Here is a 22,362-nt window from a genome sequence, read left to right as displayed (position 1 = left end):
TTGACACTGCCTCCCATAAGATCTTCGTAGACGAGCTGTTGATGTATGGGCCAGATGAGTAGACAGTGAGGTGGACTGAAAACTGGCTGAAAGGGGGTTGCTGATCAGTGGAACAAAGTCTAATTAGAAGTCAGTAACAAGCAGTGTACCCCAGGGATCAATCGTGTTCAACATCTTCATTAATGATCTGGATGATGGGGCAGAACATACCCTCAAGCAAAGCTGCAGATGACACAAAACTGGGAGGAATGGCTGGTAACACCTGAGGGTCATGCTGCTATTCACAGGGACCTCTGCAGGCTGGAGAAATGGGCTGACAGGAACATCATGAAGTTCAACAAGAAGCACAAAGCTCTTCACCTGTGGAGGAACAATACCATACACTGATACATGCTGGGGCCACGCAGCTGGAAAACACCTTTGCAGAAAAGGACCTGGGGTCCTGGTGGACACCAAGTTGAAAATGAGCCAGCAGTGAACATGCCCTTGCCACAAAGAAGGCTAATGGTTATCATGCACTGCATTAGGCAAAGTACCACCAGCAGGTTGATGGAGGTGATCCTTCCCTTCTACTAAGCACAGGAGTGTGTCCAGTTCTGGGCTTCTCAGTATAGAGAATACAGAGATATAGACATACCTGGCGGTCCAACGAAGGGCCAAAAAGATGATTAAAGGACTGAAGAATCACTCCTATGAGGAAAGGCTGAAGTAGCTGGGACTGATTAGAGAAGAAAAGGCCCAGAGGGGACCCATGACAGGGCAAGACGGAATGGGCACAAACTGAAACACAGGAGGTTCTGTCTGAACATAAGGAAATATATTTTTTACTGTGAGGATGACTGAGTGCTGGAACAGGTTGCCCAGAAAGGTGGAGTCTCCTTTCTTGGAGATACTCACAAGTCATCTGGACATGGTCCTGGCCAACCAGGTCTAGGTGGCCCTACTTGAGCAGGGGGGTTAGACAACATGACCTCCAGGGGTCCCTTCCAACCTCAACCATTCTCTGATTCTGTGAAGAAATGAAAACACAGAAGTTTTGAAAAAAGGCAACGTTTATTTATTTATTTTAATATAAAAAGGTCATAAACTGCATAGAAATATGACTTCAGTCACCTTAAAATGTTATTCATCACTCATTTACACTTGGTAATTCCCAGTAATATGGCAAGAAGCAAGATGGGCTAACAATTGTCTACAATGTATGTATTTACATTCAATTGAAGTTATGCATGCACAGTAATATTTTTAAATAAATCAAACTCACTGATCCAAACAAAATCTGATTCAAGGTATATTTTAAGTTTACAAAAAGTACAAATAAAATCTTCAAAACTTAAGTTTCTCGGATAAGACTAATTTTCATTTATTTAAATTTAAAGATAAGTTAGCTCCAAAAGTTGTAAGAAATGTAAACATCAGATACCAGGATAAAAATTTTAAGGAATAACAACTTTGTCATAAAGTGCTGGCATATGCTTTCAGGTTGATTTTCCAGATGTTAAAAATAGAATATTAATGTACAAAGCCTTTCACAAGCTTCCTAGCTGTAATTTCAGTACAGTAATATTTTTGTAGAATTTTAAAATTTAAAAAATTTATAAACATTCTTTTCTACCTTTATCCATTAGAGCTTTTTGATATAACTCTTCTTTATCTTAACTGAACTTTAACTTCCGAGTATGCATAAAATAGTTCATACTTCATATTTTTAATTTATCCAGTTCGAATTAGACTCCATGCTGGTGAAAAAAACCAAAATGTTAGATAAGACTCCAACTGGGAAAAGCCAAGGACTTCGAAAAGTTATGGTATAAGCTACGTGAAAACAATCCAACAACTGCCTCCAGCAAAGTAATTTTATAATTATATGTATTATCAATACCACTGAAAAAAGTTACATGAGAATTAATACATAGAGGAGACTGTGTGGTTCATTTATACCTAGACATCTGACCTTCATCCATGCTGAATAGATCTGTTACTTCACATGATATTAAGTCTTGGAAAACTTTTACTTCTGTTGCCTCTGAACCCTGTACGATGAGATTCCTACTGGCTGTTGGTACTCAGGCTGCCAAGGGGCTGCCAGGATGGAGACTGCACTGGAGCAACCACGAAGCAAAACACTGATTTTGAATCCGCTGACTGGCTGCGCATAGGCAACGCTACCTTTAAAAGGCTGTACCTGGCTGGGGACAGGTGAAGTGATTAATTAGTGCAGTGAATCCTTCCCGGCCAAGGACCCTTGACTGTATTTGCTTCTGTCTCCTTTAATCTCACATTTATTCCATGGGGTCAGGCATACAGCATAATGGGTGCTTGGTCATCATGATATTCTCGTGATACTGTTTGGGTTGTTGTTCTAACCGTGGTTAGTTATATACTGACAGTAACTGTGAGTTGTGCTAATCTAGCTCTTCAATTAAAACTTTTGTTAAAATGGATAACCTCTTGGCCTAACGTTTCTTATTCACAACTCAAAAATCATGACAACTAATCTAAATAAATAAATTGGGTGAAATTAGGTAGGCGAGATGGAGCAATGAATTAGACTTAAATTGTCTATCAGAAATGTCACCTCCCCTTTCTGAAATCTAAGCAACACAATTTCCATTTTTATTGGATCGTGACAACTTCTTCTGACAAACGTAACCTGAAAGAGAGTCTTACATGCCTTACACCTCAGTCAACTTCTCACTTGTCAACAAGAATGTCACCCAAAATAAAGACAACAATCCTGAATTCCCCCATGCATTATGGTGATACCTTACATTGAAATCTAAGTAAAAAAAAACAACACCAAATTGTGCTTTCCCTCTGCAAAGAAAGATAAAAATATGACCTCCTACCACTCATTATGTTCACCTCTCATTAATATATTGTTCCCAAACCTCAATCTGCCTAACTATTGACAAGTCCACAGGCACACCTGAAAAAGATTATCAGATTGTGATATTTTATTATACAAACCAAATCCAAATCAAAGACGATTAAGTCTAAACTCTGAGGAGTGGAAAATCCCAAAAGTATATTAAAGTGCCATTTGCTCTCAAATTATTTATAAGAGTTTTACTGCATTCCTTACACAAAAAGACTTCCAGCCTCAGTGTCATGATTAGGATTTTATCTTGTCAGTATTAGTCTCAGGCTGTTATGGCATGATTGGTATTTGCTCTAAGTCAAAACTTGACACAGGCACTGCTTCCTCAGTGCCTACAAAAGGAAGTGGAAGGGATATAACTTAGGAAAATAAACTCACTAAACAAACCAAGTTTAAGGCTTAAAACAATTATTAGGTAGTTTGTCTTTAAATACTAACACACTGCAGTCCATTTCTCAGAGCGGGCATGAAGCTAAGCTGTTATGGATAACAACAACTGACAGAAATATGCGCTGCATTTCTACATTAGAGGGGCATAATTACAGGCTTTTAATTGCAGCTTCACTGGCAAAAAATGCTTATTTTCAGTTTATTCAGTTATTTTAACTCTAAAGAAGGTTTGTGATTTGGGTTTCTTTGGCGGTTTGGGTTTTTTTTTGTTTTGTTGGTTTTGGTTTTTTTTAAGATGAGGAATAGCTCAATACAGGTAGACAATACTGTTTCAGAGGTTTGATGAAAGCAAACTAATAAGTGTATGATATTTACGTCAGCACGGGACCCTCATCCTCTTCAAATATAACTTACTGATAAGAAGCAAAGGATCACTAATGCAAGGACTGACAGTCTACCCGTCTTCTATTTAAGCATTCCAGAGATCCAGCACAGGAAAAAACACAGAATATGCATTATAATCCCTAAGTGAACCAGATCTATGAGGCAGAAACACTTAACTACTAATGATCCTAGAGAGAAAGCAGTTTTTCAAATGGCCCCAAGAGATGTATCATAGTCCCAAAACATACCAACTTTGGCTTCCATTTAAAGCAATGAGAATGGTCACAAAGAAGCCCAGTAAAACAGCTAGATTCAGTTTCCCTGCTTAGACCAATTTCTTATTAAGGCTAGTCATAAAAACGTGCACATATTCTGTTTGGCAAAGCTTGAGTTTGTTTAAACTCATTTTCAGGTTTTAATTTGTTCATTCTGGCATCATTTTTGGACTAAAACTTGAAAAGTGCAAAAATATTTAATTATATCTTCTTAAAAAAAAATAATTCATTTTATTGGTGCAACAACCCCAGTTTCTCAGGAGTTAAATCCATTGCCAGCAATGGATAGAAAAGGAAGCACCAGCATAAAAGAATCAAAGTGCATTTCCAATATGCCAATGCTGCATAAATTGGCAAGCCATAATCTTATATTCGCCACTGGAATAGATTATGCTAAATTCACTTCATAAAAGTCTATATTACACATTAACATATGAAGTCTGTCATGAAGTCTTGGGGATACTGTAATGAATCATCAAAACGGAAGCGTTTGGAGACTGTACTGCTGTCCTCTGGGATGTTTTCTTTGTCTTCCTTGTTGCTACAGGTACCATTACAACTGGATTTTACGCTCCGCTCTTCTAAACATTTTGTTGTGTGTCCTGTCATCGGAGAAGAGCAACAAGTTTCTTCAGGACTACACAAGAGTATGAACTCCTCTTGCTGCAACCACAAATGAGAAAGACAGGCTTCTGCTGTGGGTCGTTCCCTTTGAAAGAGAAAATGGTAAAGTTACTTAAGTTGATTTCAGAAATACTGCTGAGTGTCAGGTAAGATTTTTATCACAACAAGGAACAGGTATTTCTTAGCTGGTATTCATAGTCCCTCAGAATGTTTTCAACATTATATATATATGTATATATGTGCATGTGCTTATGCTTTTGAAGACCACTGTAAATAGGGAGGCTAATGAATATTCAGTCTTCAGGTTTTCAAGGAGGGCCAAATAACATGATGTCATCAACTCTATGTGACATTTTGCAGTCTTTTACTCTTGCAATTCATCAAAAACTGGTGTAAACCCTTCCAAAATGTTATTACTAAACAAGCCACAAACTTGCAAAACTGTTCATTTGGATAACCTACTGAAGTGCTACCAAAGGTTTCATCATGTTCTGCATTGTTAAGTTCATAGAATGGTTTGGGTTGGAAGGGACCTTAAAGACCATCTAGTTCCAACCCCCCTGCCCTGGGCAGGGACACCTCCTGTTTGATCAGGTTGCTCAAAACCCCATCCAGCCTGGCCTTGAACACTTCCAGGGATGGGGCATCCACAGCTTCTCTGGGCAACCTGTTCCAGTGCCTCACCATTCTCACAGTGAAGTATTTCTTCCTGGTATCTAATCTAAATCTACCCTCTTTCAGTTTAAAACCGTTACCTGTTTTTGGTTGCTTTGTTTTTTGGCTGGTATCTAATCTAAATCTACCCTCTTTCAGTTTAAAACCGTTACCTTTTTTTGGTTGCTTTGTTTTTTGGGGTTTTTTTTAATCTATTTATTTATTTATTTTTACTCCATGTGCTGGTGCAACAGTTAAAAAAAAATAATCCAGATTTAACGCAGGAACCACAGACACAGTTAATGTCTGTAATTCTACCACTCTCAAATACTATCATCTAAAAGTTTAGCTACTTTGAATGGCACTTGATTAAAGTCTAAATTTCAAATGAACACAAAGTTACAGAAATGTGCCTTACAAACAAGAAGTTTGTACTTTTCATCAAGAACATTTTTTTAAAAGACTGAACATGGCAAAACACTATATATTTCTGAAGAATATACATTTAGTCACAAGACTGTCAAGTTTTTATATAAAAAAACACAGAAAACCATATTATAGATAAGTCAGCAAACTGTATCAAAAAGATTGCATTTTTTATCTCCAAATTGTGCAAGAAAATGTTAAATTATAGACAAGAACGTGACCTTTCTAGAATATATTTAATTAGATTTCTTAATAATCTGTCCTCTGAATTCAAATATAAAGAAATTCAAAATACAGAACTCAAAGCACCAGCCTGGCTACACAATAATAGCCAGAAAGTGAAGCAAAGATGCTTTTTATACATTATGGAAAAGCATAAATCTAGACTATTAAATAGCCAGCTACTAATACCAATGCATTGTAAAATGTCTGACTGATCATATCAGTGGTATTAGGCTCCCAAATAAAAAATCACATTTTTTAACGTGTTCCAACAAACATAAAAGATAAGATTCTTGCCTGGAGGAGTTTGTTACTTACTCTGGATTTTTAATGAGAAGTTTTTGAACAAAGTCTTTGGCAGGCTGTGAAATTGATGAAAATGTTTCTTCTGAATAATCCACATTAACTTGAGATATATTCAGGTAAGTTTCTTGATTATCAGCTCCCACAAATGGAGATTCTTGCGTTAGCAGCATGTATGAAATTACACCTATGTTCCTGAGGTAAGAACACAACATATAATTGTACTAGGATACCGAAACAATATACCCTCATATTTATTGTGCTGCAGATCAAAATTCCTGATGTATGCTACACTCCAAGAATTAGAAACATCATGTGGTATCTCACTTTTATGTGTTTCAAGCATGTATGCACATGCACACACAAGGAAAGCTATGTGTATAGCTCAGTGAAGGGATTTTTGAAAATTGCTTACTTTCAATACACCCCCTTTTCTTCCAATTGACATTGTTAGGAAAAAGAAATATATCACTTTTTCATGGCCCATTTTTGGAAACATGGGAATTCTGGATGATAAAACTGCAAAACAACAGACTTGCTAATTTGCATGTAAATAAAGCCACATCTTTCACTGCACTTCTGGATGAAGCATCGAAGACTGTGATTTAGTCAACTTCTTTGTACAATCAACATTTGTGTTACAATATTCTCTTACTGAGACGGTTTTCCTGAAGAATGTGAATACCACACATCACATCACACAGAAGTCATAGGTGGTTTCTTGATGCATAATAAAAATGGTTTTGTGATCTGATAGTTCAGACCTTAGTATGCATTACATTGTGGAAACATGCTGCTGGATTTGTCATTTTGAGTACCAATTGTTTGGTTTTGTATCTTTCCACAAAAGCAGACAAATAATAAGTGGTTAATAAACATTCACTAACAGATTTAATTACTATTACAAGTTGAGAAATTTGAAGGACTTTTAAAACTGAATTTTAATTATTTAGGTGCTTAAGAGCATATGACTATTTTATGTTTTTAAGAAAACATTCTCAAGTCTTCACACTAACATAGCTCATAAAATTAATAAGCTACAAAGGTATACTTAATAAAGTTGTGGATTAGTTTAAGGTACTTGTCTCTTTTTTTGTGACTCATTCTGCAGATACTGCTCTAAAGATAAGTAGAAAAGTTAAAAAACTTCTTATAATTTGTATAATATAATTATTTAATGATACAAAAGTGGGTAAGGAGGAGTGACCAAGAGTAGTTAATACCTGACACATCATCCAAGAGTAACTAATACCTAAAGCATGCTATGCAATCGTTGTTATTGTTCCCTTAGAACAAACACCTATACTCTGCATGCTCAGAAGCTACTTGCATTCCCTACTAGGTGTGCAATAGACTCATATACAGTAATTCCTGTAAGCTCTGACTTATATCCAGAGGGCTCCTTCCCCTCCCAACTCTCCCTCTCTTAGGCAGCCCTCCAACAGAGGGCATTTTTGGAAACAGGATAAAACTACGTCAGAATCTGGATCTGGGCTCTAGATTGTTAAGTGGTCATGTCTACCTCAATAAAATTAATTAATATATACAACCTACCACATATCTGTAGCTGTGGTAATAGGGTCGTAGTTTAAAATTTCTGGAGCTAGAGAAAGAGATAGGGAGAAGAAAAATACTTTAATGGATATATTATTCAAGTGGCCTTGAATCATGCACTACATTTCTAGCATTTTTTTGCCAAGCATTATTATGAGACTAAACATGCAGTTTCAATAATCAAGTTTATTATTTTCAAGCCACAGGGCTTGAAAAAAGTTATTTCCATTTGATTAGACACACTGATGCTTAACTGGTTCGCACTAACATGGCACTATATGGCCTAAAGTCTATTCTGTCCAAGTCCCAAGATATTTTCTAATCAGATGCATGCACATATAAAAGATTATTCTAAGAGGTTTTCAAGTACACAGCTTTTTAAGGGGAATGCATAAAGCCTTCTGCATGTTAACACTGCAAGGCCAGATGACCAAGCCAACAGTGGCTGCTAGCATACGCTAGATAGCAAGTTATTCACTGCAGATTGAAGTGCTCTTAACATTGAGTGTAGGCAGATCACGAAGGAAAGCTTGCCCCTCAGAGAGGACCAAGTGTTAATGGCAATCTTTCCCTTTCCGAGGAATATTTTAATCTCATTAAATGATCATGCATCAGCGTCATTCCTATTTCAATCATCGGCATTCTTTATTCAAAGAACATTTCTTTGTGCATTCTAATGCTGTACTTCAACTGTAATCAAAATAATTTAATAGCCAAAATTTCTTGTTGATTTAACAGTCTGCATCACAGTAAACACCATAGCATGAAATTAGAGGTGCACTTATTGATGTAATTTGGTATTTTTTTGGTGCAAATATCTGACTTAAAAAAAGAAGTGCTTAGAACATGTTGCCTTGTCATGTTGTTCTTTTTCCAGTAACGACCGATAACTTGATAAGCATTTTACATGAACTGCTTCTGTTTTCTCAAAACCACACATCAGAAATTGTGAAGCAATTCTTCCATACCTAGATACTCTGTTGTTCCCATGATCTGCCGCAGTTCGCTAGAATTCTCAAGCTTCCGAGACATACCAAAATCTACAATTTTTACATCACCAAGAGGATTGAGGCTGCTCAGCAAAATATTTTGAGGCTAGAATAGAAAAGATTTAATTTGCAATTAATAAAATATAAGCTGCAAAAGACCCCAATGTACTAAATGACATTTCAGTTTCTATTATGCAATACTTACTGCTAAATCTTATTTAAAAAATATTTAATCTCTGATACATACCTTTTTCACATTTTTGTTACGTATTTAACAAATGACTGATTACCATAACATTAAATTGAAGATAAAGTACTAAAATAAAAAGTCTACTGCACTCTCACCTTTAAATCAAGATGAACAATATTGTTTTCATGCAAGCAGCGAAGTCCTTCAAGTATTTGTCTTATAAGCCTTATAATATCCCTTTCACCAATTCTGTCATCCAGATCTGGGACACACAAATCAAATATTTCTCCTCCAGCAGCACTGAAACACATTCAAGAACACTTATGTTTAAATTTGAATTTTCAAGCTTAAGTGAAGAAAATTTTTATATGTAGCACTTATTTAATATATATTAATTTATCATATTCATATTCTCAGAGAGGCTGGTAATATTGTTATTGCTACTTTTTTTTTTTTTAAACACACACTTATGCCAAGACACATCATATAAGCACTTAGAAAAGGAAAAAAAAAAAAATCTGATGATGCTTTTTCTTTCCTCATAGCTGGCAACAGCAGTTGAGAGTGAAACAAAATTTTGTGGCTGAAAGCCTCCTCATGCTTTGGTACCCTCAAGCATGCTTTCCTGTAAGCAACTGTGAAGATGCCTTCAGGAAGATGAGTTCTGTCATCATTCTATAGCAGAAGAAGCCTTTCTCTTCAAGTCAAATCTAAAATGTCTTCCATTAGACCAGTTCCATAAATAATTCAAAGCAAGAAAGCCCAGCAGTATTCCTATTCTCTGAATTTGGTAGTAAAAATTTTTCATTTTTATTTTTATTTTCACATGAGGTGGCTGTGATGTAAACGTAAGAACTATAACGCAACAAACAGCTAGAGCTGCTGAAGAATATTTCTGGAGCAAGAGGAAACTGCATGCTTGCTATCTAGGTCCTGCCATTCTCATGGAAGACTAAAAATCAGGTATTTCTATCAGAGGGGTACCAGCAAGAAAATGTACCCTGCTGCTACTGATTAGATATACAGTTGCCTCATCAGTAAGTGAGCAGTATCTTCCAGAACTCTAGGAGACACAAAATATTCAGAAATACAAGGTCTCAGCTCTGTCATTTTGGAATTTACCATTTCCACGCTAACAACAAAGGTAAGATTGACAAGCTTGAAGTTTTCTCACAGCATCTCAAATACATCTTCCTGAGAAAAAGCCTGTTTACTTACAGAAAACCCTACATATAACACAGCACAAAGGAAGCATGGAAATAACCACGTTGCGTGTGGTTTATTAGTTACACGTCTACACTTTGCCGCAATGTCAGCTGTTTCCTCTCATGCTGGGTTTGAAACCCTTATTCAGCCTGCTCTAAATGCTTGAAGTTTCCCTCTTAAGGATAAAGAGCTACGTCTCAAAAGTACAGATCAGTAAACTTGAATTTCATCATTAGCAAAATGATAAGTCTCTTAAAAAAATCAGATAATGGACAACATGGAGAAGCACAGCTGGAGCTACGTGAGGTGTCAGTAATGCCTCCCCTAGTTGCCTTGATGGTAAAACGTAGATGAGGGGAAGAGCAGTGGATGTCAGTTACTTCAACCTGAACAAGGTTTTCAGCACTGTCTCCCGTAATATTCTTGTATCCAAGTTACCACGTTACGGTCTGGATGGGTGGGCAAGCAGACAGGTACAGAGCTGAACAGCTCTGCCGAAAAGGATTTCGGGATCCGAATGCAGCAAAGGTGAGCAGCACCATGGGCTGCAATAGCAGAGGCACGGCCAGTCGCCCAAGGCATGTGACTACCCAGCACACCAGAACACAGCTACAAGGCAGCATCCTCGTCTTGCCTCCCCCGTTCATGGAAGACCTTAACAAGCAAGTTCAGCACCAACCGAGAAAGCGAGTGAAAGAGCATCAGATGACCTGTAGTATACATAAATGTAAGATACCATTAGAAAAATAACCTAATAGAATGCTACACAGTGCCAAACTTTGAACCGGTAGATACAGCTCAGGAAATTTTGATTGACAGTTCTTTGAAATAACTGGATCGATGCACAGAGCAGCTAAAAAAGCGCCAACATACATGGTTATCATCAGGAAAGTTACTGAAAGCAACAGTAGCAAACCAACGCTCAATAGAAGATCTTAGCACGTAGTTCTGGCTTCTGTATCTTCAAGAAGCGTGTAAGATTAGTAAAGATACAGAGAAGGGCAAGCAAGAGGAAAGACAGTTGCTTTACAAGAAGAGACCAAAGAGACACCGTCTCTTCAGTTTGGATAGAAGATTGTGGGGGAGTCTATGAATAAGGCTTACAAAAACTAAAGCTGCTTTAGAGATAAAGCTGATTAGTTGAAAACAGATAAAAGAAAGCATTTGTTCACACAGTAGGTAATGAACATCTGGGGTTTATTACCACCGAAGCAGGTTCAAAAAAGAATAAAACAGATTCACAGGCTATAGGTCCCCAAACAGACACTAAAAGGAACAGGCATAGAGGTATCCTGAGTACAATACCTCTGCTTGCTGGGACAGTGCAAAAGAGAACGGACAGCAAAAGGTGGACAGGCTCATATGTTCCTTCGCTCCTCCTAAACAGCATCTCCCTACAGCCACTGCTGGAAATGGCAGCAGATTAGACAGACCATTGATCTGACTCTGAAGTGCCTTCCTTAGTTCTTCAACGAACAAAACTATATAGTTTTGTTCAAAACTAGATTGAAAATTAGTACAGCTGCTTGGCACAGCTGTAAAATGAATTAATACAGCTGCCAGGTTTCTCCCTGAAAAACTGGATTCCTCCAATTACCTTTGACCCTCAGATTAGAAGAGTAACAATATCTTTTGTGAGTCTTTTGAAGAAGTATGCATGTCTTAAGGTTATTTCTGCAGAGGAAATTACTAAAGAACTAGCATCCATTTCCTTTATTTAGAAAATGCGTGCTTACACAAACTGATTCTTACTACTACATCTTCCAAAGAACCCCACCAATACAATCCAACAGCAGCAAGGACCATATATAGGAGGAAAAATACGACCAAACAGTAAATGCTTCTAAAATATTTTATGAGTAAGAAACTAATTTCTTGCAATTCTTTTAAAGTACTGCTTCAGAGTTCTGATGATGAGAAACAAACAAAAAAAATCTGTGTATTCTGCTACAGAAAGACGTAATTTAGAAGCATAATCAGTCCTTTGCTTATACTAATGAACTAGGAACACTTAAATGCAAAATTTCAGAATACTACTACAAAGTAGACCATTAACACTAATGTAGTACAAGGGACTTGTTTCATTACAGAGCTTTAATAAGCAAGACTAAGACAGCTGACCTGAAACAGAAGCAGTAAAATCAGTATGGCTTTTATATGAACTTGCACTTATTCCTGATAAGAAGTTCAAAATTTGTCATCTGGACTTTGTCTTTACTTCTACATTATTTATTATTTTAGCCTTTTCAGAACAAATAACATGTTAGGGATCATCCAGTTCCAGGAAGAAAAGCTTTTTTAAAATTATCTAGCTACATTCTTTGGAAAATTTGAAGGAATTTGCCATCTTGTGTATAGTCCACTATTAACAGCTCTTCAAATACTTTGTACATGAAACTTAAATCTTAGAGAAGGACTTTCTGAACTAATTTCACAAACTGCATTTTTGTTCCTTACATTCCAAACGAATTTATACATACAGCAAATACAATAGATAATTCAAGTTTAATTCCCAAATTAGACTTGTTTTTAAGAAACTACAGGAACATCTAAAAGGAAAAGGAAATTTTGGAGGATATAGCTCCAAAAGCCAAACAGTTTTAAAACAACAAAATCACTAAATTTAGAAGCTCAGAACGCACAAATGAATTGTGAGTTTTCAGTCACCAAAAATCATGAAGTGGTGACTGAAGTTCACAGAACATGGACATGCTCTGCTTCTCTGAAATCTGTGTACTTGGTATCAGGGCCTACTTTTTTGGGATGGTATGATTTAAGATGCATAAAAGCAGTGTGCACTTTCTATGGGATTCAAGAACATTCTCTCTGGGCAGCCTGCATGAAAGATTCTTTAAGGAAAACAAAACAAAAAAAAATTTACACCTTAGAGTTTGTATTCAGGTTTTAGATTAGGTTAGCATGACCCGAAAACTGACCGGAGCTTTTTTTACAAAAATCCAACTAGCAGAATAAACAACCTGCTCTAACTAAACAGGCAAGTTTTAATCGAAATTACCCTCCTGAGATAGTATTTAAAGGGACAAAAAATATTTCAATTTGAGATTGAGTGAAATTGTCTATGAAACTGAATTGTGCAGTGGGAAGAAAGGAGAATCTCTTTATTTTTTGATAACTTTTTGTAAAAAAATAATATTTCTGTCCATTTTTAAACATTATGAGTACCGAACTACTATAGGTTTCGATGTATTTTGTTTCATGCCTTATTCTATATTGTTTGACATAAGTCATTAACCATGGATGTAACAAAAACCATGTACAAATCCAAAGATTCAAATTTACAGCAATTGACTGCATTTACGTGAAAAAAAATCATACCAAAAAAAAGTCCCTAAGAGCTCATAAAGTAGATCATAATGAAATCTTAGCATAATGTATATAGCACCCTCTTGTAATTCTTCTGGGTGTCCAGGCAAGTCATGCAAAAAATTAGTACATTGACAGATTTGTAACTACAAACGTGGAACATCTGATGAAGGCATACTCACTATTCCAACACTAAGATGATTTCATTTGCCGTTTCATAGACTTCATGGAGATTAACTATGCGAGGATTAGATTTCATTAATTCAAGTACAGCAATTTCATGAAGAATCTCTGCTTTGCAGTCTTGACCTCTTCTTCTTTTCTTTAGAAATTTAGCTGCATACTCTTGGCCTGTGGATTTAGCTATACATTTTCTAACCACGGCACATCTTCCTCTAGAAAATAAAAGGGAAAACATTAAGACCTAAGACATAAAAAGTACGTAAATTGCCATTAGAAATAAAAAGGCATGGCAAATAATTGGAAACTTTAAAAAAAAAAATATCAGGGGAATGCTACGTTTGGCCTCTTCTTACACTTTTCCCTGAACATTCAACTTTCAGACAGTGTAGGAGAAATTATACTAAGTTAGATGAAGCTTTGTAGACACCCAGTACATTTCATTTTATAGAGACTAGCTAAGCATTAAATCAGAGTATCATGTTACATGGACATTCTTAGTGTAGGACCATAGAATGACTCAGGTTGGAAAGGACTTCTGGTGGTCTCTAGCAAAATATCCCACTTAAAGCAGGACCAGCTCTGGAGATCCAACCAAGCTGCTCAGGACTTTGTTCAGGTTGGCAATATTATATTAAAAAAACCTCAAGCATATTATAGCACCTGTACGATACAGCAATAAGCAAAGTAAAACCCTGTGAAATGTAGACAACGAACACAGAAAATAAAGCATAGTTGTATGCTGGGGGTGTGAGGGGAGGTCTTCATTGCAGAAAATTTTAGCCATAAAGAGAATTTCCCTCCACAAATCATGTAGTACTGCAAAAGAAACAGGTATCTGCAAAATGTTTAAAAACATTGTAACAGAAAGGAACCCACCACTTAGCCTTCTCTTTCTGAATTGCAGTTAGACAAAGTGTGCTGCTTTATTTCCTAGCCAACTGTTTAGGTATGGAAACAAAAATGTATTTTGGCAAACTAGTGTTTTTCAAAGAAAACCACATACTCTAGTTAAAACATCAAGCTGACCTTTTAAAAAATTAGGGGAAAAAATGCAGTTTTTTAAGCCAAGTTATAAACTCCTGAAAAAACAAAGTTTTATAATCACAAGTTTTGCATTCCCAGAAATGCCTAGTTGCATACTTGCAAAGTGTTTTCAAATGATACAAGAAACATTATTTAAAGAAAAACAACTTGAAGGGCTAAAATAAAATTGTGTAAAGTTCTAAAAACAGTATAAAACTGTGTACAAAGAACAAAACCTACACTTATGTCTTTGAAAACACAATGCCTTTCCACGCATGTTTTTTGTTATCCCAGCATACCAAAAATGAACTTGATGAAGAAGGTCAGTATGAGCTATCTGACCCGTGCTTTTTCAACTAAATTAGCTTCCTTAGTAGAAAAGGCTATATTGCACTGCTTCTGGTGAAAAAACCCAAATCCTAAAAGGAACGTCTCTTAAAAAAAAAAAAAAAAAAAAAAAAAAAAAGGAGTGTCTGAGGCTTTTTTGAAAAAAATCTATACTTCAGTATTTAATCAAGAAAGGTATAAGCACCTCATGAAAAATAAGATTTCCATTTGCAAATAATATGTTAAATACAGTGTGTAGAAATATGACTAAATTAAGCATGTAAAGTTGACATTATTAAATGCTATCAGTTACAAATAAATTCAACAAAACAGCTTCTCTGTCACAATTTCTTTCAAAATCTATTAGATTAGTTTCTAATCTATTAGAAATCTATTAGATCACAGAATCTTCTAGGTTGGAAGGGACCTTAAAGATCATCTTGTCCAACCATCAACCTAACTTTGACAAAAACAGACACCCGCACAACAAACAAAAAGCAACACCATCACTAAACCATACCTCTCAGCAAAGATTTCTTTGTCCTTTTTTTTAAAGCACTAAATTTAAAAGTGTAAGAGTACAAAACTCAAACGAAAAGTTAATTTAAGAGGTGAAAGTTATTTACAGTCTGATACATGCGCACTCTTCATTTCAGCAACTATTTGTAAGCCTGAAGTCCTTTCCCAACTGTTAAACCAGCTTATTACTGCAGAGCATTTGATGTTATTGAGCTGAATTTTGTAATACACCAAACTTTAAGATACTCCCTGCAGCTTACATTCTCATTTTGACATCACATCAGTTTGTGAACCACAAAAGTTTCTCTAAAATTAAAAAAGGAGAACTGGTTGAGTTTCATGGGAACAGCAAGATCTTCCCTGAGAATTTTTGCACATCTTCCTTCTAGTCGCTGTGGGTATAACAGCTTTGAGAGTCAGCAGTATCTCCAGATAGATGATGTAAGAATTTCTACTTGTTTATACTGTATTTGTAGTGTGCCAATTACCAAAACAAAATTATTAAGACAAAAAAATTGTTTTAGAGCTGTGGAATTTCCCCAGAAATACAAGCAAGTAAAATGGTTCCCATTCCTCGTTGTCTGCAAAGCAACTATTTAACCATCACTTTACAGCCCAGTTTTACGAGATAAAAACTGATTTCAAGTTGCTTTCATATCCCAAATTATAAACCACAGAAATGTAACTACTTCAAAAGAAGCCAAGCCTTCCACACACGGGGGACAAAACTACCTAACCCACTTAGCAGAACCTGCCTGCTTCGTGAGTCAGTGTCTCAAATACCAAAGGACCTAAAAGATAAGGGTGTGGGAGGAAAAAATTGGACTTGGGAAGCTTAAGTGGAGAAGAACAAAAGAACCATTTAAGCAGTAACCTGAAGAGGAAGAAGAAAATTGCAAGTGAAAAGAAAAGCATCTTAAATCTTTTAGAGAAGCTACAAAGAAAGGTGAATTTTACATAACTTATCAACATTATAACATTAAAAAAATAGATATACACACTATTAGGCCAGGAAAAGTAAAAAATATGTTTAGAAAACCTACTACTCTGCTTCTGCCTCTTGGGTTTTTGGCATTTATTTCGTTATGCCTGGTTTCGCACGTACAGAAAGTATTAAAGCCTGGTTTTTGGAATCCACGCAAAATCTACACTTTTGTTTACTTAAGACATCATCTCACAGATATATATAATCCAAAAATCCAGTATCTTAAGAATACTGGAGTTCTAGAGGATAGTGCATATAAACTGCTTCTGTAGAGCCTAGAATTCAAAACTAGAGCTGACAAAGGGGTAAGAAAACAGGAAAGTTATGGGCCGCAAGGTGCATTTTTATAAAAAGCCTACCAGATAATACACATGCTAGGGAAAAAAAAACCCAAACCACAAGCAGGAGAACAGTGAAGGCTAAAGAGCTTACAATATCACATGTAGAAGAGCATCTTTGCTGACAAAACATGTTGCAGGTGCAAAGGATCGCTATGTGGCACAGCGAGGCACAACTATGAGACTGACCCATGCCAATTCTGTTAAAGGAGCTTGGAAAGATGACCATGGTGTTATGTTTGCATGGCTTCACACCCAATTCCCTGAATATTTTCAAGGTATAAATTAACCCAATGATTTCAAAAAAGCATTAGCTCAGATTTCTGAAACAGTACCATAAATGCCAAGGTTTTCTTTTGTTTTATTTCCTATTTTACTGTTGCAAACATGAGCAAGGGAAGCAGCCTGCAAAACTATTCTAAAACAGCAGGTTGTTAGAAACGTAGACTAACTGCTTGAGGGGGAGAGAAAAAGGTCTTTGTTTTCTGGACTTCAAAAAACTCAAAAAATCAACCAAAACAACCAACTCAAAATCCCCTCTTCTTTATTTTACGTACCTGGAAAGTGATGTGTGACTAGACAGGGGAAATAGCAAAAAAGGAATGTAATCCTAGATTTACATGCCTGTGATAACAAGCTAAATCTCTCTGAGGTGGAAAAGGCTGGCAACTAATGTTTCAGTCTACCTTTTCCTGGTCCCTAGAGAATCCGTTGGATACTGCAAAGAAGGGAGCAGGGAAGGGGAGAGGCATACTTCATTCCCCACCTATTACCATAAAAGTTTGCCAGAAAAGGTCTATCATAGCACAAAGAATTCTCTTGCAGCAGAAATCCCTCTTACTAAAATAAAATAAATAGGAATAATCTTACCTTCCTAGCTCTTTCGATTCAAGAATATAAAAATTGTGGAAATTGTCTGTCTTGATTTGTGTCTGCAGAGATGTGGCTAACAAGCCAGAAAGGCTTTTATTCTCCAACTTTCTCCTCGACATAGTCAGGAATGGGTCTCTCTCTTCTACCAGTCACCTGTTAAAGCAAAATAATTAAGAGTTTTGGAAATCCCGTAATTACAGTGCAGGAAAGTATACAAATATTAGAGTTTATGTCTATCAGACTAGAATAGCCTTATGTTTGTTTAATAGTGACATGAAAACAACACATTTGATCGCTGCAAAAATAAAACCTGAAAGGAAGACTAATCAAGACATGCTAAAAAAAATTAATAGAAAACTTTTGTTTTAACATTTGAGATAAAGGTTTTCCCTAGAGCATGTTCATAGAATACTAGGGATAAGCTTCAGTTCTAGTAAAAATGCTAATAACTACTTAACTATCAATGATATCTGTTTGTTTGTTTGTTTCTCTTTCTTAAGCTTTCTGCAAATAAGCTTTAACTTTCCTTTGGATTCTGGGTAAGTTCCAGCAACTCTCTTAAATTTACACTTTTAACTTGTATCTCTGGGGAACTTAACCAAAACTCCTTCCTGTCTGCAACACAGCAGGAATAGCTAACCACAGGGGAAGAGAAAAAAAAAAGCTACTGTTTTCCCAGTAGGAAGAATCACATTTCCTATTAAAGTCACACATAGCTCATCTAAGTTTCATTTTAACACTAGATTAATTGCCAGAGAGCAACATGAATGGACAACATCCTCTTTGCAAGTTCAGATCATTTAGAACCAAATGATGTAGTAATCCTGATTAAATTACCTTAATAAACCAGTAGAACAGCACACTAGGAAGATACACCCACCTACATTATTTCTACTACTATATATTAAAAAAGAGAAAAATCCACTGTAAAAATCCTGGGCTTTTACATTCACATTTATGGGCCTGAAGCATCTCTTCAGGTGAAATGCAAAAGCAAAGCAGAAAAAGGTTACTGAGGGATAACAGAAGTCTTAACTGATGGCTTATTTTATGTTAAAGAGTAGGTTTACCTTTATTAATGAAGGAAAAAAACCCACAAGGCAAATTACAGATCAGATACAGTTAACAAACTTAAAAAAATACACTTCCAGTTTTCAAATGACAGATATGTACTACCAGAAACTTCTGGGGGAGTACTTGAATTAATTATGATTCAGATATAATCCAGTACCCATCAAACATTGTTCCAGTTACTAGTTCTTCAAACATGGTTATTCATATTGGAACTATTTCAGATTTAAATCACGACTCAGGAAAAAAACCAAAAATAAACTACACAGTTTAGGAATATCTACAAAGTAGCATTTGATGAGCATGAAATAACTTCCTAAAACATTTCAAGGGGTAACAATACAATCTAACACATAAGCCTTTGAATCACCTTGTTTGTAACAAACATGCATTCCTTTCACCCCAATTATGACACGTTATCATTTAAGAGACTGATTCAGATGTTGGAAATTTTATTACTCTTTTTTAGAGCTGTACTCAATACAGTTTAACAGTTAAAGTTATCTTGTTACTTCAGCACAAAAAGATGTATTTATACTAGACAGTTGACTAATTAATTAAAAGCTTTCTATTATCAATTTGATTCTGAAAGTTTTCATTTAACATCACTGTTCTCAAAGAGTTATTATTAAGGAGAGCTTCTGTCGTGTTGAATTAACTTTGTTTCTCGGGTAAGATACCACATCTTCTCTTTTTAGCTTGGTATCATCAGAAATAGAGAAAACCATATATTCATAGCAGACAGAAACACACGAACAGGAAAACAATTGATCCAGGAGAAAAAAATCTAATTTCAAATGCAGTTAGCTGTGAAAAAGGCACAAGTACTAACACATCAACTACTTCTAAAATTACAAGTGATACCTGTGCTGCTTCACATGGGACCAAAAGCCCCGAGGAACAGACATCAGAAGAACGGATCTCCCAGAAGTTTGCAAGCTTCCCACTAAAGAGACAACCTCCTACTAAACTATCTTGAACTGGGCAAAAAGTCCCTTGATGTAACCGTTTGCCAAGAAAAATGAAGTCCCTGCTCCGGGGCTAGGGAAGACGTTCAAGCTGCAGCGGAGAAGGACCCGGGAGGAGCAGCACCGGGTCCCCAGCCCTGGCGGCGGGGCGGGGAGGGGTTGGGTGGCCGGAGGCGCCCCCCGCCAGCCCGGGGGAGGCGGCCGGCACCGCACACCTCCTCGCCTCAGCCGCGCTTTCAGCCTTTCGGCGCTGACCCGTCCCGCTCCGCAACCAACGTTAGACGGCTCAGGAGCGGCTGCTGGGCGGAGATAAGCACCCGCGGTCAGCCCCGGCACCCTTTCCCGAGCCAACGAGGAGGGGCAGCGGCGGTCCCACATCCCGCACGCTCGTCCACCCCCTCCGGAGAAGACTGAAGGACACGACGCGCTCCCTTCGCCTCCGCCCGCCCTCCCCGCGCTACCGCAAAGAGCCCCGGCGGGGGCTGCCCGCTCCCGAGTGCGCTCACAGCCGGTCGGGACGGGCCGCCAGCATCAGGGCGGGACGCGGCCCGGGACCTCCGCGGCACCCCCGCGCCTCAGGGTGCTGCCGCCAGCGCTCCCCGGGGCGGGGAGACACACCGGCGAGCTCCGACAGCCGGCCGGGGGAGGCAGTAGGACAGGGGAGGCAGTAGGACGCTCTCCACCTACAGCCTCACCAGCCCTCACCCGCGGCAGCCGAGACCGCGAGGCGCAGCCCCAGGCTGAGGCAGGCTCACCTCTCGCCGCCGGACTCCCGGGAAGCCCCTCACGGGCCAACGGTCGCCGCAACAGGCCGCACGCGCGCAGGCCGGGCCCGCGCACCCGCCAACCGCCGCGCCCGCACAGCCGGGGTTTGAAAAGTGCAGCCCGGTAGATGTGGCCGCCCCGGCGGCGCCCGCCCGGCCCGCCCACTTCGGCAGCAAAGAGCCAATCCGTGCCCAGAAGGGCGAGCCCTCTGCCCGGCGATTGGTGGAGGCGCCATCCGACCGGGCAGCGCCCCCGCCCGGCTGCCCTCGCCCCTCAAAGGCTGCGGGGGCGGCTGAGGGGGCCGGGGGCGGCAGGTGCCGTCTGCCCGAGCCGCTGCCGGGCCCCGCTCCTTCGGGGGAGCCGCCGACGCGCTCCTGCTCTTCCTCCTCCCGCTGTGCAGGGAACCGCGGCCTTACCTGGCCTGGCTGAGGCAGACCGGCCGCTTCTCCCCCCCTGCCCGGTTGTTTGGGAGCCCGGTGGAGGGAAACGGGAGCCGGGGCAGCCGCAGAAGAGCCATTTTGTTTCTCCGCCTCAGGGAGCGCAAGGGCGAGGGGAGCCGCCGGTTGGGGCGAGGTGCACCGACGGCATCTCCCAGTCAAAGGGCAGAATTTAATCTAGGCACCAGTAAGGAGGCCTCCAGGAGTGCCCGCACAAGGGGGAAAGGCCGAGGCCGTGGGGCAGTGGCAGGTCGGCAGGGCGAAGCCACCCTTGCACCGCTGCCCGGCGGGCCGCGGGGGCACTCGCAAGGCCTGCAGCCTTTTAATTCTCTTTTTCTTTTTTTTTTTTCTGGTCCAGCATAGCTGGGGATCCGAGAAAGAAACCCACAAGCACAAGACTTGCCTGTGTTCAGCAGCAGCGCCTGCGCAGGGCCACGCTTTCTGTCTGTTACGTATGATGCAGCTTGCGGAGTCTGGGGCAACCACGTTACGGGCTGGATCCTGTTAAAAATAGAGATTAGTACACCAGTTCCCACTGACATACACACATGTATGTTAAAACGGGACCAGAACCTCATTTTTAGTACTTTTATACAAGCACACTGCTCACACAGGGGCTGCTGGATGATCTTTATGCACATAAATGGCAACTGAGTTGCCATTCAGAGCCTCTTGCTTTAAGGACCCTAAGGGAAAAAAAAAAGAAAGTTAAAAGACTTTGACTTGTGGTTTCAAAGACCCTTTTTGAGGATACAAAATAGCCGAAAGCATGATTTAGAAATAAGTTGAAATTAGACAGAGTTCTAAAATAGCTGCAATTTGTTTGCCAAATTGATTTCCTCTGTGAGGCAATCCAACCAGCTGCCCCAGAAATTTGCAAACATCCGTTTTATAATAGATTTGCCATAAAGGCAGTAACGTCGCGTAAGAGTTTAAGAGTTATAAATTTAAATTTCAGCAGTGTACCATTAGTTACTGGGTTAATTTTGTTTATGCCGTGGCACTGCCAGTGAAATGGGTAATTGCTGTATGCGTGGCAAGTACAGTACCTAAGTCATGCTGTCACAGCAATGCTTACGTTAAGATTAGTTAAAGCAATTAGTAAATACTAATAAAGTAGATAGTAAAGTAAAAAATGAAGATGAGATACACAGTTTGAGAATACTGAAAGTATTCTTGAAGACCCTGTTCTGCCGTGCAGCTGGCACAGTAAGATATATCTACTAAGAACAAGAGCTGCCTTTCAAGCATTAACTCCTGCTCACTTGACCTTCTCTCTAGATTTTTAGCATTTTGAGCTATGGATATTTTTGACAAAAAAAGTCCAAAATCTTTAACTCTCTCCCACAGAGTTCCACCATCTCTGCAGACTTCCAGACCATACCCCCTTTTCATTACAACATGATTTCAAATACATCTGCCAAAAAAAAAATAAAAATACAACATGCAGA

At 38.7% G+C, this 22,362-nt stretch overlaps 2 protein-coding genes across 4 annotated transcripts in view; both read right to left on the bottom strand.

Annotated features, from left to right (window-relative positions):
- Positions 1-482, bottom strand: part of DNAH7 (dynein, axonemal, heavy chain 7) — a 118,825-nt gene extending 118,343 nt beyond the window's left edge. The window contains exon 1 of the mRNA XM_014954155.1: positions 383-482. Within this exon, the coding sequence (XP_014809641.1) occupies positions 383-482 (100 nt within the window). The remainder of the gene's footprint in view (positions 1-382) is intronic.
- A 552-nt stretch (positions 483-1,034) lies between these two features.
- Positions 1,035-20,961, bottom strand: STK17B (serine/threonine kinase 17b). 3 transcript variants are annotated; one of them, XM_014954372.1, is made up of 8 exons: positions 20,891-20,961; positions 17,668-17,823; positions 13,605-13,817; positions 9,048-9,192; positions 8,682-8,808; positions 7,714-7,762; positions 6,175-6,354; positions 1,035-4,639 (listed from the first exon to the last, which is right to left on the bottom strand). In XM_014954372.1, exons 2-8 carry the CDS (start codon positions 17,787-17,789, stop codon positions 4,357-4,359), a joined length of 1,119 nt encoding a protein of 372 aa, XP_014809858.1. In that variant the 5' UTR covers positions 17,790-17,823; positions 20,891-20,961; the 3' UTR covers positions 1,035-4,356. The 3 variants fall into 3 exon arrangements, with proteins under 3 accessions (XP_014809858.1, XP_014809857.1, XP_014809859.1); XM_014954371.1 differs by lacking the exon at positions 20,891-20,961 and adding an exon at positions 20,465-20,574; XM_014954373.1 differs by lacking the exon at positions 20,891-20,961 and adding an exon at positions 19,606-19,626.
- Between the last annotated feature and the right edge of the window lie 1,401 nt (positions 20,962-22,362).

The sequence above is a fragment of the Calidris pugnax genome, unplaced genomic scaffold, assembly GCF_001431845.1.
Source record: "Calidris pugnax isolate Ruff unplaced genomic scaffold, ASM143184v1 scaffold103, whole genome shotgun sequence".
In the NCBI taxonomy this organism is placed as follows: Eukaryota; Metazoa; Chordata; class Aves; order Charadriiformes; family Scolopacidae; genus Calidris; species Calidris pugnax.
Note: the sequence above shows the minus strand (reverse complement) of the source record. Positions and strands in the feature narration are given on the sequence as shown.